This window comes from Dreissena polymorpha, chromosome 1 (genome assembly GCF_020536995.1).
Source record: "Dreissena polymorpha isolate Duluth1 chromosome 1, UMN_Dpol_1.0, whole genome shotgun sequence".
Classification (NCBI taxonomy): Eukaryota; Metazoa; Mollusca; class Bivalvia; order Myida; family Dreissenidae; genus Dreissena; species Dreissena polymorpha.
In genome coordinates, this window is record NC_068355.1 from 90680455 (window position 1) to 90696423 (window position 15969).

Consider the following 15969-nt stretch of genomic DNA (forward strand, 5'->3'; position numbering starts at 1 on the left):
ACTATTGAATGACAAACTTCAAAACATGCCAAAATCTGTGAAAAGGCCCCTTTAACTAAGATTTCATTTTATTTTCGTTACATATACAAACATCACGAGCCCTGCCATTTTTCTCGCAATGTTTTTACTTAACACGTCTTACCATTAATGTTGTTAATATTATATACCATGCCACTACTTATGATTACTGCATGTACGTTTGTATTTTGAGCCGGAGGCCTTACATTACAAATAAACCAATTGTCATTGTTACATTCCTTGCTCTTGTAAGTTTCCAGCATTGCTCGAATCCATTTAAATAGATTCAAATGGAAAACTTTGCGCAAAGGTCTGAATAAAAACTAGTGAAATGTAACCGAATATGATAAAATGCGAAGTTTTCTCCCTTTGTACGTTCCTTAATATAGAGAAAGCGCACACACAATTGTCAAAAGTCCAATACGATAATACGCAATTACATAAAACCATTCAAGTACAGATGGATATCTTGAAATCTCCTGCAGTTTCTGGGCTACGGCGGATGTTCATTCTTGTTTCTCCAAATGAATCGTCTTTTGAAAACGTGGAGGATGTACCAGACTATGTTGATCAGGTAAATCGCTGTCATTCTCATTGAAAAGCTGAATAAGCCGACATTAATTTTTTTCCTTCTTACAAAATTCACTTCCGGGGTCAACTCGCAAAGAAGAGTATCAATTGAAATTCAAAAAAATAGTTAACTAAATGAGACGTCAAAAGCTGGTTGAAACTGAATGACTGGAATATATTATAGTTATTAGGCGTGGTCAATTTCTATATGTATAGCTTGTCTATCTGTAGTATCGGGCCTCTTAATGAATACATACGAATTTTGGAAGTGAACAAAAGAAAAGCATGCATGTGTTATATGTCAATATATAGCTAAATGTATTTTCTTGGACATTACAACGAAAACTGCATTTACAGCAGCATTGTTTTGACAAAATACTGGCTAGACTTAGTTCCCTATAATCACTTCTTGAGATCTTTCCGTTAAAGTCACAATACTATGAGGAGGGCCAATACTTGAAAATAAGGGATAGGACATTTGCGGTATGACTGAATAGCGGAAAGTGCCCCTTTCCGCGGAAAGGGCTTTTGGTGTTTGGAAAGTACCTAAATTTATTTATTTTCAATGTTTTTAAAACTTTTATTGGTATTTTCATGAACAGCACCTTACATTGTGTTTATATTTTAAATTTCATTCAAATCCATCAAGAAATTATTAAAATATACAATATTTTTGAATGCCGTTCGATACAAGAAACGGAAAGGGGCGAGCACTACGGAAAGTGCTATAAGCGGAAAGGGGCCTCGGTCTTCGGAAAGGGGCTAAATAAATAATTTTTTTAAACATTTAAAATAAATTAATTTAGGCCTTTTCTGAACACCGACAGCCCTTTCCGCCGAAAGCGGCCCTTTCCGCTATTCAGTCATACCCAGACATTTGAAAGTTTAAATGATCAATCATTGCACCAAATAAACTTTTTTGTAGGTATGGCGCATATCCGGTCATTCCACTACATTTTATTTCTTCTAAGTTCTTAGCATTCAATGTTTTGCCTTGCATGTATTTCAAATAAAACAATTTTCTTAATACTTATTAAAAAAAACTTATTTTTCTCACACAAATTATTATTTTTCTTTCAGAATTACAAATGAATTTAATGTCCACAACAAAACAGATTTCTTAAGGGATAAAATAAAGAAATGTTGTTTTTTTCCGATTCAAAACATTTCAACTTGTTTATGTGAAAGTCTCTTTGCCAACATTTAAGCAAATTAAAAATAAAATAAACAACAAACAATTATGCTTAAATAATGGACGATCTGTCCATCAGGCGTTTGTACTTGTGGTATGAAGTTCTGCATGTGTCATTTTTATTATCCTACTTTGAAAATTTCACAAACTTATAATGCCCCTTTCTGAATTAGACTTTCTTTAATAACATTATAATAAATACACTGTTATAGAATTAATATTATATTGAATCCTGATAGTTTAGACAGGTAATGAATTAAGAATGCAATATTGTATAGTAGTCCTCTACACTGGGGTTGAAAGTCTATATACACTTATAAAGCACAACAATTTAATTAATTTTTTTTGAAACTACATGTACAAGCTCTAGAGGTTTTAACCAGACTTGCACTGTCAATAATGGACACGCCAAAGTGGTCACAGTTGTTTCAATCAACTGCCTTCATATATTTATATGTGGCATCATGGTTGACAGTTGTGGGCTATACTTCTTATTTAAACTGTTGTGACAAACTTTACTTTTCTTTTTAGGCTGTGCCATACTTTGCAAGTCTGATCATTTTGGAGTGGCTGGTGTTGTATGGGACAGGTAAAACAACTCCCCGACTAAACGACAGTCTGGGTTCACTGTCTAATGGGCTGCTCTCACTACTTCATGGGTAATCAATTTTCAAATGTAAAAATATTATAAGCATTTTCCAGAAAGAAGTTATATATAATCTAACTTTTTTTTTTCTAAACAGATGAAAAATTGCTAAATTAGAAACAAGAATGAGATCGATTTTTTATATATAATTTAATGGTACAATTAATCAAATGTTGTTAACTTCAATGAAATTCTTGACAACATAGTTAAGGCTGATACTTACAACTGTATTCAAATGTTTTGCAGAACCAAAAAAAGTATCTATGTGTCAAATAAATAATTCTGCATTTATTTCCCAACCAAATGGTCATTTTAATTGTAATTTAAATGTAGTATTTCAGCATGTGATACTTCAATAACCCTTTAACTTTTGAAATCAGTTTTATCTTATGTCTATTAAAAATATAAAAAGAACATGTACATTTTTTCAGGCTGTTGTTTCGCTCCACGGAGTTGGCTGCCTATGTGTGGTTCTACCAGCGTTTCAACTTTGTGACCCTTCCCTGGGACAGTCCCTGGACATGGCTGCTATGTCTGCTGGGGGTAGACCTAGCCTACTACTGGGTTCACAGGTTTGGACATGGTGCGTATAATTGGCACTGATTTTGTTAGGTTGGTATAAGGGGTAAAGAAAAATATGTCTTATACGTGTTTCTTAATGTGTTTTTATGCTTCTAATGATGAATTAGGAATCTTCATTTGTCACATTTACCAGTACCTCTAAAATGTGCGATGAAAGTATAATAAGAGATTGGTTAATCACAAGTTTGGTTGTCAATCAACAATTTTAATCCATTAAGTATTTAATACAATTACAATTCCTTGTTCACAAATTGTTGATTAAAAAACTGATTATTTCTTAACTGTAAAAAATAAAGCCTATGCATAAAATAAAGCCTTTGAGTTAAAAATATCAAGATTATACTTTAATACAATCAAAGAATACATTTAGTTCATTAATGTTAAGTTTGCATAAGTATTTTGCATAAAATATTCAGCTATAAGCAATATTTAAAGTTATACATTTGGGTATGAAACTGTAATATTGTTTACGAACATGTTGTTTGTAAGTTGTGAACAGTTTATCAGAGAAATTGATAACTAGTGTCCTAATACAATGACACTTTGATATGGTACTGCATCTCAAGCTCCAAATTACATGTTCAGATCAATTTTACAACACCATAGATAAACTCACAACCGCTGACCAGTTTTATTTGCACTGGATTGCAAATTACTGTAAATTATGACTGTATGAAATATCCAATGTGTTGCTTAAGAAACTTTAGTCCTAATATGGGACACAAACACGCTATGAACATTGACCACAGATTAAAGCTTTTACAATTCTATGTATGTACTAGTGCTTAAGTCCAATAATGGTTTAGAGAAGAGGTTTTTAAATAGAATCTTTTTTACCACTTATTTACTGAAAAAACTTTGGTTATTCAGAATGGTTTACTTGAAAGTATAAGTACGAAAAAATCACTACTTTAAATACTAAGATAACAATTATGAATATATCTTAAAATAATGATATAAATCTATGTTAATAATATTTTTGTTGGCGATTCGAAATTGAAACAACATTTTTAAATATAACAGTCAAATTCATTGTAATTTTTTTATTTAAATGCAAATATCATTGAGCTTGAATTTCAGTTTGCATGAAAAAAAAAACATCAAAAAGATTGGATTTAAGACGACTCTCTATTCTTCTGTTCCAATGTATACAGTGTGGTTGGTGTTGCAGAGGTAAACCTAGTGTGGTCAGGCCATCAGACTCACCACAGCTCTGAGGACTATAACCTCTCAACGGCATTGCGCCAGTCTGCCCTGCAGAAGTACTTTTCTTGGGTACTTAAATGCATGTTTGTGTGCCACTTTTGTCTGATATTCCTTACAATGTCAACATTAAGCTCTCTATTGTTTGTATGTATCTCTTGGCTTTCTTACTGAACTATTCCTTGTCGTTTATAGCTATCCTTTTAATGCCTTACCAGGTAAACTGTTGTCGCACTGAGTTATTGTTTGCGATGCTCATTTTCTTGTTTATGATTTGACCATCTTTTTTGGCTATCCTTTGGCTAACATACTTGGATATTCATTGACAAACTAATGATTGGTTTTGGTTTGACCTACTTACACATACTCTGTTACCGTTTACAAACATACTCTTTGTCAATAACCATCAGACCAAAAAACACAGCCCCATGCAAACTTCAAGACTTGTTTCCTTCAGATTTGCCTTAAAAAAACAGTTAATGCAATTTTTTGTGTGTGTTTTCATTCACACGTGAGACCACACTGGTTTACCAAAACATTAAGTACCAATTCTTATAAAAAAAGTACATACAGTCTATGATGATGAAAGTCTGTGTGATGTTGTAGAGGTAAACTTCATGTGGGCGGGACATCAAACCCATCACAGTTCTGAGGATTACAACCTCACCACTGCCCTTCGACAGTCCATCATGCATAGATATGCAAACTGGGTATCTCTTACCTACTGCCCTGTTCATGCAAAGATTTATCCACTTGGCATTCACCACAATTTGAGCCTCTTTACCCATGCATTGATATTTAACCCTTTGCATGCTGGGAAATTTGTCGTCTGCTAAAATGTTGTCTGCTGAATTTGTAAAATTAGCATTTTTTCCGATTTTTTTCAAAGAATACTATCAGAATAGCAAACAGTTTGGATCTAAACTGTTTGCAAAGGCCTTTAAAATTCGGTTCCAGCACTGAAAGAGTTAAACCAGTTTTACGTTACCAATGTTCAACTTGATAGTAGTTGCAAACTGTCTCTATTGGCCCATGTTCTGTTAACATTATACCATAAGTCCTACTATACATCTGCAACAATATTCCCATGAGCACAATAGTAGTTACACAGCAGCTTTCGGATGTTGTGGTCCTTTTTTATGTCACAGGTATGTATCATGTACCATGTACTAAAATAACCCCAGCATGCATTTCAGTATAATTGCAACAACATCATCCAATCTCCAGAAAAATTGCTTCAACTCAAAATATAATTAAGTGATCATAGAAAAGTCATGTAGTCATCTTATAAGTTTGTCAGATGTTATTAATAAAAACAAAAATTTAATACACACCAAACATGATGTGTGATCTCATTGTTTATATTGTAGAACTGTAGATGCCATTACATGTGAAAATAACTATATAATCATTTGGATGTTTTTTTTATTTTTCATTGTCTTATGGCTATAACCTCTAATTGGATTTCTTGTTGTCTTCCCAGGTGTTCTACCTGCCACTGGCATTGTTCCTGCCACCCTCGATATTCCTTGTACACACACAGTTCAACCTGGTCTACCAGTTCTGGGTCCACACCGAGGTATCTGGTCTAGGTGCACACTGGTGTATCTGGTCTGAGTACACACTGATGTATCTGGTCTAGGTGCACACTGATGTATCTGGTCTAGGTGCACACTGATGTATCTGGTCTAGGTGCACACTGATGTATCTGGTCTGAGTGCACACTGATGTATCTGGTCTAGGTGCACACTGATGTATCTGGTCTAGGTGCACACTGATATATCTGGTCTAGGTGCACACTGATGTATCTGGTCTGAGTACACACTGATGTATCTGGTCTAGGTGCACACTGATATATCTGGTCTAGGTGCACACTGATGCATGTGGTCTAGGTGCACACTGATGTATCTGGTCTAGGTGCACACTGATGTATCTGGTCTAGGTGCACACTGATGTATCTGGTCTAGGTGCACACTGATGTATCGGGTCTAGGTGCACACTGATGTATCTGGTCTGAGTGCACACTGATGTATCTGGTCTAGGTGCACACTGATGTGTCTGGTCTAGGTGCACACTGATGTATCTGGTCTAGTCTGGTCAACTGGTGTCTTGAACGAAATGAAAACATGATAAACAAATGATTAATACTTTTCTTGATGTATAAGACCTGAATCAATGAATTTGAAGGTGACTGAAATTCTGATGAGTACTCTCAAACAAGATATAAATATCTACTGAATATGATTCTATTTCATCTGCATACAGACCATTAGCCGCCTGGGTCCCCTGGAGTGGGTGCTGAGCACGCCCAGTCATCACAGGGTGCACCATGGCCGCAACCCATACTGTATCGACAAGAACTACGGGGGCGTCTTTATCATATGGGACAGGCTCTTTGGTGAGCTTGCCTCATACAATATAGCATGAGTAGTAAAGTTGACTTTATGTTGAATTAAATAAATTAATGAATACTAGTAAGGATGCATATTAATTGTATACATGATGTAAGGTAATTAATAAGTAATAATGTCAAATGAGTGTTATACCTTATTGAAGAATAAAACACATGAAAATTTCCATGTTTATTGAAAAAAGCTTTTTGCATGAAGTGAAATGAGAAACAGGATTTTTTATGGCAAGAGAGGTTACAAAAAATGTACAGTTCTGTCACATTATTTTGTTCCAGGAACATTTGAGGCAGAAAGAAGGGATGAAAAGGTTGTGTATGGCCTTATTCATAATATAGACACTTGGGAACCAATCTATGCACAGGTAAGTTGTCCATACATAATATTATAAAATAATCAGAATTCGTTTTAACCGGTATAAATATCAGTTAAAATAAATGTAGATATAGTGGTGGATAAAATTATGCAGGTTTGAACTTACATTGTAAAACAGCTGCCTGCTTGATTTGTATTAATAAACCTTAAAAAAGCTTAAATAAGTAAACTTGTTTTGCTCTTAAGTTTGTATGCATTTATTGCCATAATGGATTTTTATGGAAGTAAAGTAAAACAAATACCCGGTATCAATTTAGTGCCAGTTAAGATAGAATATGAGGCTCATCACTGGTAGTGGATGGAGATTTTGTACTGCTGCCTATGATGTATGATTACAGTTGCATCACCTGGTACACATCATAAAGTCAGTGTGGAGCATGAAGGGAGTCTCCAACAAGCTGTCTGTTCTCTGGAAGGGTCCAGGATGGGCTCCAGGCAAACCCCGCCTTGGAATCAATGCAGAAATACCAGAGGTATTGGGATGACATGTATGGCAATTAATGAGATCTTTTATGTTTAATTGTATGATGAAGGGGCATTAGTTTACCCTGCTTACGATTGATCAGTTCTTTGTTTTACAAAAGTAGGGTAAAGCTTTTCTGACTGTATAGAAATGATCTTGTCAGGTGTTGCATCCTTCAAATCTTGTTAGGAATGGAACTTTATTGTTGCACACTTTAAAAGTAACTTAGCACACATTATCATTATATCAAGACTACATGTTGCTTGCAACACAAATGTCAACAATGTTAATGTCAAGTTAAAACTAAGAGGTAAAACGTTTATATGGAATTAATAATCTTATTTTTCCAGTTTGTAAATTAAAATACTATTTATCAAGACATTTTAAAAGGAATAACCATGTAGAGTGTGTAAAATGTTATGTCAAAAGCTCAAAATTCAACGGACTAAGTGCTAAAAGGTCAAGTATTGGCATGATGGATCTTGTCATGACTGTTATTTATCATCTGTATTGTCAAACATATGAACAATGCTATGGCCGTGTGTGGCATGCAACACCTTCTTCATAGATTAAAGGTCAACGTCACACTAGATGTGATAAGTCCTCCATGTTAGAAAGTTATAAAGAGATAGGCAAGATTGTCAACTGTTTGAGAAACATTTTAAAACCAGGATTTCAACACAATTGAAAATCCTGGTTAGAAGATTGGGATATGGGGGCAAGCTGTGGTCAATTACTTTATGTCATTATGTACCAATCTTGATAAAACTTTGGAAAAAACATGCTTTTATGGTGACTTAGATTTGATTGTATTTATGGGATATTATGTCAAGATCACTTTTACAAAAATAAAACAAAACAGTTTTTGCTCAAATACATGAGTTTGGATGGAGATATGGTAATCACAATTTGTGTGTAGCTATCTTACTTTTAGACCTAGTTTCAGATTGCTTTTTTGCCCATTTGGTTTTAGTTACTGTATTTTCAAATAGACAACAGCAATCAGGTTGTAACCTGTTAATAAGTTTGTCGTGACCAATCTTGATGAAACGTGGGATATAGAAAACTAGCATTGACGCCTAGTTTGAGATTGTATTTGAGGTGTAAAAGGGTAAATTCCACGATCACTGTCACTTTAAATGCAGAAACATGGGATAGTCTAAATAATTTCTGTTTGATAGAGGTATTGCACTAACAATTTGTTTGTAGGTAGCTTGTTGGTTACAAACAATAAAATAGGGAAACAGTAGACTGCCATTGAACTATTAGTTAGAAAGGAAAAAATCACCACTTGAGATTGAATTATTACTTTAACCAAACTAAAAACTTAATTAAAGCCCCATTACTACTCAAAATCAATGAAAATTTCGTACATATATTTTGTATAATAAAGTTAAATAACTAGAAATCAGTGTTCCGTATGGCAATTGCCGAAATTTCAACGCCAGATGTGGTCTGGTACAATAGATGTTTGTAGATACAAAATGCTTGTTTTGATTTTTTTGCATATTTCATTCCATTTTAATTCCCCGCAACGATATCTATTCATACGACACATGAACACTAACATGGTACCATTTTAGTGTTCGTGTGTCGTATTAATAGATATATTCGCGAGAAATTAAATGGAATTGAATGTTTCACAAATAAATAAAAACGAGCATTTTGTATCTACACAAATCTATATAATCACACCACATCTAGCGTTGAAAGTGTGGCTATTGCTATAAGGATAACTGATTGTTTAGGTGTAAACTTTATTTAACGAAATACTTTACGAAATTTTGGTTTATTTTGAGCGTTGTAGAGGCTTTACTTGAACATGTAGTTTCGTAGCATTTTTATGTTTCTTGTTTGAATTTTCATTGGCAAGTCAAGTTGTCATCAGACAGGTATCTAGCTTTTCATCTAAAAATACATTCAGAATCTGTTTGTCAGGTTAAGTCCAAAACGAAGAAGTATGATGTGAATATCAGTTGGGGTAGAACAGTCTACATCTGGGTCCACTACCTCATCATCCTGCTGGTTTGGCATCAGGCTCTCAGCCACAACAAACTGGTGAGTGGTATAGTGTGAACAATGTCACAACAAACTGGTGAGTTGTAAAGTGTGAACAATATGTCACAACAAACTGGCGAGTGGTTAAGTGCGAACATTATCTCACAACAAACTTATGAGTGGTATAGTGTGACCAATATGTCACAACAAACTGGCGAGTGGTTAAGTGCGAACAATATCTCACAACAAACTTATGAGTGGTATATTGTGAACAATATGTCACAACACACTGGTGAGTGGTATGGTTTATGAATATGTCACAATAAACTGGTGAGTTATATAGTGTGAACAATATGTCACAACAAACTGGTGAGTGGTATGACATGAACAATATGTAATAACAAACTGGTGAGTGGTAAAGAGTGAACAATATGGAACAACAAACTGGTGAATAGTATAGTATAAACAATATGTCACAACAAACTGATGAGTGCTATATTGTGAACAATATGTCAAAACTAACCGTTGAGTGGTATTGTGTAAACAATATGTCACAACAAACATGTGAGTGGTATTATTTGATCAATATGCCACAACAAACTGGTGAGTGGTATAATGTGAACAATATGCCACTACAAACTGGTGAGTGGTTAAATGTGAAAATATGCGACAACAAACTGGTGAGCGGTATAGTGTGAGCAATTTGTCATAAAAAACTGGTGAGTGGTAAAGTGTGAACAAATAATACACAAAAGTGGTGAATGGTAAGAATGAACAATATGGCAAAACAAACTGATGAGTGGTTTAGTGTGAACAATATGTCAAAACAATATTTCGAGTGTTATAGTGTTATCAATATATCACAACAAACTGGTCAGTGTTATAGTTTATGAATTTGTCACAATAAACTGGTGAGTGATATAGTGTGAACTATGTCACAACAAACTGAAGAGTGGTATGGTAGAAGCAATATGTCACAACAAACTTGTGAATGGTTCAGTATGAACAATATAACACAACAAACTGGGGAATGGCGTTGTTTAAAAATGCGCACTACAAACTGGCTTGTGGTATTGTGCGTATAATATGTCGCAACAAACTGGTGAAAGGTGTTATTTAAAAAATACGTAGCAGGTGAATGGTGTAGTGTACAAAATATGTAACACACTGTCGAGTGGTTAACAATGTATTACAACTCACTTGAGAGTGGTGTAGTGTTAGCAATAAATCACAACATAAAGGAAAGTGGTGTAGGCCGATATATATGCCAACCCTAACAGCTGAGGTGGGAAGTGGGAAAAATGTGTCTAACCAAACGATTGAGTTGTGTAGTGTGAATAAATGTGTCACAACAAACTGGTGAGTGGTGTGCTGTGAACAATATTTCACAGAAAACTTGTGAGTAATGTACTGTAATATGTCACAAAAAACTGAAACGTGTCTAACCAAACGGTTGAGTTGTGTAGTGTGAACAATATATCACAACAAACTGGTGAGTGGTGTACTGTGAACAATATGCCACAACAAACTGGTGATTGGTGTTCTGTGAACAATATGTCACAACAAACTGGTGATTGGTGTACTATGAACAATATATCACAAGAAACTGGTGAGTGGTGTACTGTGAACAATATACTACAAGAAACTGGTGAGTGGTGTACTGTGAACAATAAATCACAAGAAACTGGTGAGTGGTGTACTGTGAACAATATATCACAAGAAACTGGTGAGTGGTGTACTGTGAACAATATGCCACAACAAACTGGTGAGTGGTGTACTGTGAACAATATATCACAAGAAACTGGTGAGTGGTGTACTGTGAAAAATGTGTCACTGGTTTGAAGCTGGAAATAATCATCAAGCTTGTGGGCACTGAAGACTGATTACGCACTCAATGGACTGTAGTTATAATGTTGATATTATTTATATAAATATCCAACACACATTAAAATGTTTATTATTTGTTTCAGTATTAAATAAACACTTGAAGTTAACTTTTTATTCCATGTTTTCAGAAGATGGCCACACTGGTGATGTCCACAAACATTGGATTCATCATATTTTCCTTGTTTGTGTTTGGCTCAATGTATGACAGAAGGTAAATTTATCTAATGACAATAATTCTAAGCTTTAAAGTATTAAAAAGTTAGCTTGTTCATGTATTTGTATTTTCCTGTAAATGAAGTGTTATTATGCATCCCAAGTTATCTGCTGCACATATATTAACTTTGTTCATAGACACCTTATGAACTAGATGATATTGTTTTTGTTCTGCATCCTTTCTTGATTTAACTGCTTGTTGGTTTAACACAGTTGTTAGAAATGACCATTCCGTGCCACATGTATCACTCAACTTACTTTGACCATAACATGTGCATTTGTCCAATGCAGATTAATTTCACCGAACTATAGGTTTACCCTCCGTCATCCTCGTGGCATTTTCACGAAATATGTTCACGAAATATGTTTATTTCGTGTTTATTTAGATTAACTGTTCTTTAAAGGGATGTGTGTTTTGTGTGTACTTCAACGCATGCTTTTATTTATATGTATGTTTAAGACGATGAGCTTCACATGCTTAAGTCAAAAACTAGTCTGTTCTGTTCATTTGCTTTCGGTCCATTTTCCATTAGATTTCTAAAATAAGTTTAGGAAACTTGGTAAATTAATTCAGACAAGCGTCAGAATTATGCACCGGCCTTTTTTAAAAACCAGACTTCAATGGTGCTGTTTTAATAAATATAATTAGACAATATGTACATACGAAATTATTATGAAACTTAATATAAACAGTTAGCATAAGGTTGTCTGTATGTCTATCTTATATTCCGCTCCACAGTTAAGCCGTTCCGCCGTCTGTCGTTCTGTCAAAACTGAAGTACTAAAACAAGTCAAACAATTAAAATAAGTTGGTCTTCACTTTTATATATGGGTTTTGTGTATTTCTGTTTGTCAATGCTCTTTTTGTTCCATTGACCGTCTGCGTTGGTCCGCCGTTATAAAATAACTATTAAAGTACATTTCATGTAACTTGATCCTGCAAGTTCTAAGTAAGTACTCATGAATCTTGGACAAAACTGGTGATAAGGGAAATGTGGGGATTATATAAGACATTTAAGATGATTTCACCAGAAATCAAATGCTAAGTAATTGTTACGTTAAATAGAAAAAAAATAACAAATATATATTGTACTTTCTCAACAATAACGTCGCCGTGGTGTAATGGATATGGTGTCCGCCTTGCGACCGGGAGGTCACGGGTTCGATCCCCACCGTGGGAGCGTTCTTTAGATCTCCCCCAAAGACACAAAGTACTGGTTCTAGGCCCAGGAAACGGACTCGAGAGCTTTCGACGCAATCGAGCTAAAATAAATAGGTTTAAACTAACAATAACGTAAAATTTGGTCGTGAATCATGGTATAATATTTTGCTACATGTTACATGTGTGTCTGTCAATTCTTGCATCTGTTCATTCAGCCGTCTCACATTTGAATGGGGAGGGGGCATATGTAAACTGGAGCGTACTGGGTTTAGTAAGGTAAGTTGGAACTTACTTCCAAGATGGGTCGTTTTCGTGTTTGTTTTGTTAAGGGGTACCGGATATTTTAACCCGGTAAGCCACTTTATATTTATTTATATTTTTTTCAATTAATATGCCCTTTCAGCTCTATGGTGTTTGAACTGTACTCGTTTTTTTTGTTCCAAAACCGTAGACGTGGGAAAAAAAAAAAGTTTTTTAAATTTCTTGTTTAATTTCTTGACTTTTAATATTTTGGATGTTAGAATATAATTTTCTTTTATAACAAACAGTTTTTGTGCATGTGTACTCAAAATGTAAGATAAATGAGGATTATTGTTTTTTTTATTCATTTAAGGCAAAACAAAAATGGTTTAAACTCTTACGGTCCGGACCATTACGAATTCGTTCTGACCCAAATGATTTTTATGTCCCCCACCACTATTGTTGGGGACATATTGTTTTTGCTCTGTCTGTTGGTCTGTTTGTTTTCCCCAACTTTAACATTTTGCCATATATATTTGCAATATTGAAGATAGCAACTTCATATTTGGCATGCATGTGTAGCTGCACATTTTGAGTGGTGAAAGGGCAAGGTCATCCATCCAGGTCTAAACAAAAATAAAAAAAATCAAAGCGGCGAAGAAGGGGACATAGTGTTTCTGACAAACACATTTCTTGTTATATATGTAAGTGCTGAGTACACTTGGAAATATATGCAGAGACTTGGCAAAAATGAAGTAACACAAGTAATGGTTTATTTTTTATAAAATACACGAAATAAACTAGCATCATGGCATATATGGAAGGAAAGGTGTAATTTAATTGCGTGGAATACCAATTATATGTCAGACATTTGTTGACTTTATGAAGAAAAACACTACAAACATCAGCTTTACATGTTTTTGTTGGGCTCATGTGTCTTAATCAGCTGCTATAGCCTGGCTCTGTTGAATGATTCTTTTTGACACATTCTACATTTAAGCTATGTGCTCCATTTATAGGGGATGGTATCTCAGTCCTCCACTATTTTTAAATTCCTAATTACGTATGCTGCAACGAAAGATGCACTTATTTGCGCTCTGAGACCTGCATCAACTGAAAAGACGGTAATACGAATGGTTAAACAAATTTTCATATCAGAATAATGTCGACACGCCATAAAATACATTACAATATTACTGAAAGGGGGGGGGGGGATAAACATGCTTTTCTCTCCCATATCAGGAACCCAAAACCTATACTCTTGACAAAATGTTTATGGATACAGTTGGTCGGCAGGTTTTTCTGTACAGAATTATTATAAATCTACATTAAGACGTTATTAAGACAACGCTTATATTGCGCAAAATAACATGCCAAAGATTATAATACTTAAGAAAATTATTACACTTTATTAAAAATGGGTACGTATTTTGTGTCGAACCCTTTTGTACAGGAAAGAGCCGTTTGTAAATAGAAAGTCAGGTTCCAAAATGAGCTTTTGTTTACGGGTTTGCTTCAAAAACTTGTTAATACCGAAGTCAAAGGTATTTAAACAAAAAACCTCAGGGCAGCATACACAAAGAAGAGCCGCAAGGTTTATTCTTTAAAAAGAAATGTAAATATTAAATGGCTTACCAGGTGAACCGCTACTCCTTCACGTAAAACACGAAAACGACGCCAGCTTGGAAGTAAGTTCCAACTAACCTCACTTAAAAACAGTAAACAGTTGCCCCCTGCCAACGCAAAACATAGAAATATTATGGAAAGCACTTATGATATAATAACGAAACCTGATATACATATAAAAAGTTTTTCGAGGATTATTAATAATCCTCCTTTCTAGCGCATGCAAAATGTCACATGTATTATTATTTGAAGAGTACTTCAGAAAATAATGCATATTATTTAAAGTCGCAACGTTTTTCATTAGAGGTCAGTTGCCTATTCAATAACAAACTGTAATCTTTCTGAACTACATGGACTATTGCTTTCATGCTGAAACATTTCAAATGTAAATGTTAAGGGCAGAATGAAGGAAATGTACACTTTTGATTTTTGGGCTGTTTACAAAACCAGTAAGGAATTTCTGTATTGCATGCCGTCAATCCCTTGTTTTATAGAAACATTAAAATTAAGTCATAGAGTATTGTGACCATTTAAAACTGATTTAAAATGATTCCAGAAAATACGCAGACCTTGCAGAAGTGTTCCGATGTCTGGCCATAGTCCTGTCATGGTCAATATTGCCTCCTACCTTACCTGCAGCGATGTTCTGGTTTTATTTGGCATCTGTTTCGATATGGAGTCTTGTGATCCTGTATGGACTCGTGAATAGGGGGTCAAGTGTAGCCCACAAAAAGACATCATGAGTATCTTGAACTTTATACATGTATGCATAGGCGAGGCGTGGTGAGGCCATTCTGTGATATTAAACAGAGCTTACTTTCGTGCGCATTTTTAATATTTTTAATATTTTAATCAACGTTTAGTCCCTATAAAAAAAATTTGTGCGAGATTATAAGTAACTACCCATTGCTATTTGTATCTATCTATTTTGTTAAAAGCATGAAACTTGAAGTTTATCAGTTTACTTACTAAAATATTCGCAATGTGAACAAAACATTTGCAAATACTTTGTTGAATAAAGCTTGTGATACCTGCATGTATGTAAGTACTGTAGTTTTGATTTAAACATATTTTCAATTTCTGTTTTCTCTGATTGCTACATCTCTATAATTACTTTATTTCTGTTTTCTACATGTATAACTATCAAGATTTTTATGTGAGAGCATGGGACGACAACAGTCGGGTCAATATATGTAAAGACAATAAAAAACCTGAAAATCGCTACACAAGGTGTTTAAACTGATCCTGGTAGGGTTGGAGTACCTTTATAACCTATGAAAAGTTTAACAAAATTGGACCTCCGGATCTTGTTTTTAGCCCATCGGAGACCAATGTGCTCATGGTGAGCTTTTGTGATCGCCCTTTGTCCGTCGTGCGTCGTCGGGC

At 34.6% G+C, this 15969-nt stretch overlaps 1 protein-coding gene across 2 annotated transcripts; it reads left to right on the forward strand.

Moving 5' to 3' along the window:
* Positions 1-404: 404 nt before the first annotated feature.
* On the forward strand, positions 405-15660 carry LOC127840207 (alkylglycerol monooxygenase-like). Of its 2 annotated transcripts, none has more exons than XM_052368699.1 (11): positions 405-592; positions 2312-2439; positions 2858-3009; positions 4180-4283; positions 5695-5790; positions 6477-6609; positions 6898-6983; positions 7333-7467; positions 9396-9515; positions 11471-11553; positions 15140-15660. In XM_052368699.1, exons 1-11 carry the CDS (start codon positions 479-481, stop codon positions 15324-15326), a joined length of 1338 nt encoding a protein of 445 aa, XP_052224659.1. In that variant the 5' UTR covers positions 405-478; the 3' UTR covers positions 15327-15660. The 2 variants fall into 2 exon arrangements, with proteins under 2 accessions (XP_052224659.1, XP_052224658.1); XM_052368698.1 differs by lacking the exon at positions 4180-4283 and adding an exon at positions 4818-4921.
* The last annotated feature ends 309 nt before the right edge of the window (positions 15661-15969 follow it).

What these genes read in the sequence shown, in the direction of transcription:
- LOC127840207 (XM_052368699.1), top strand. Translation starts at nt 479, where the DNA reads ATGGATATCTTGAAATCTCCTGCAGTTTCTGGGCTACGGCGGATGTTC. An exon ending in AGTTCTGGGTCCACACCGAG is followed by an intron (nt 5,791 to 6,476) that starts GTATCTGGTCTA and finishes ATCTGCATACAG; the next exon opens with ACCATTAGCCGCCTGGGTCC. An exon ending in CATATGGGACAGGCTCTTTG is followed by an intron (nt 6,610 to 6,897) that starts GTGAGCTTGCCT and finishes ATTTTGTTCCAG; the next exon opens with GAACATTTGAGGCAGAAAGA.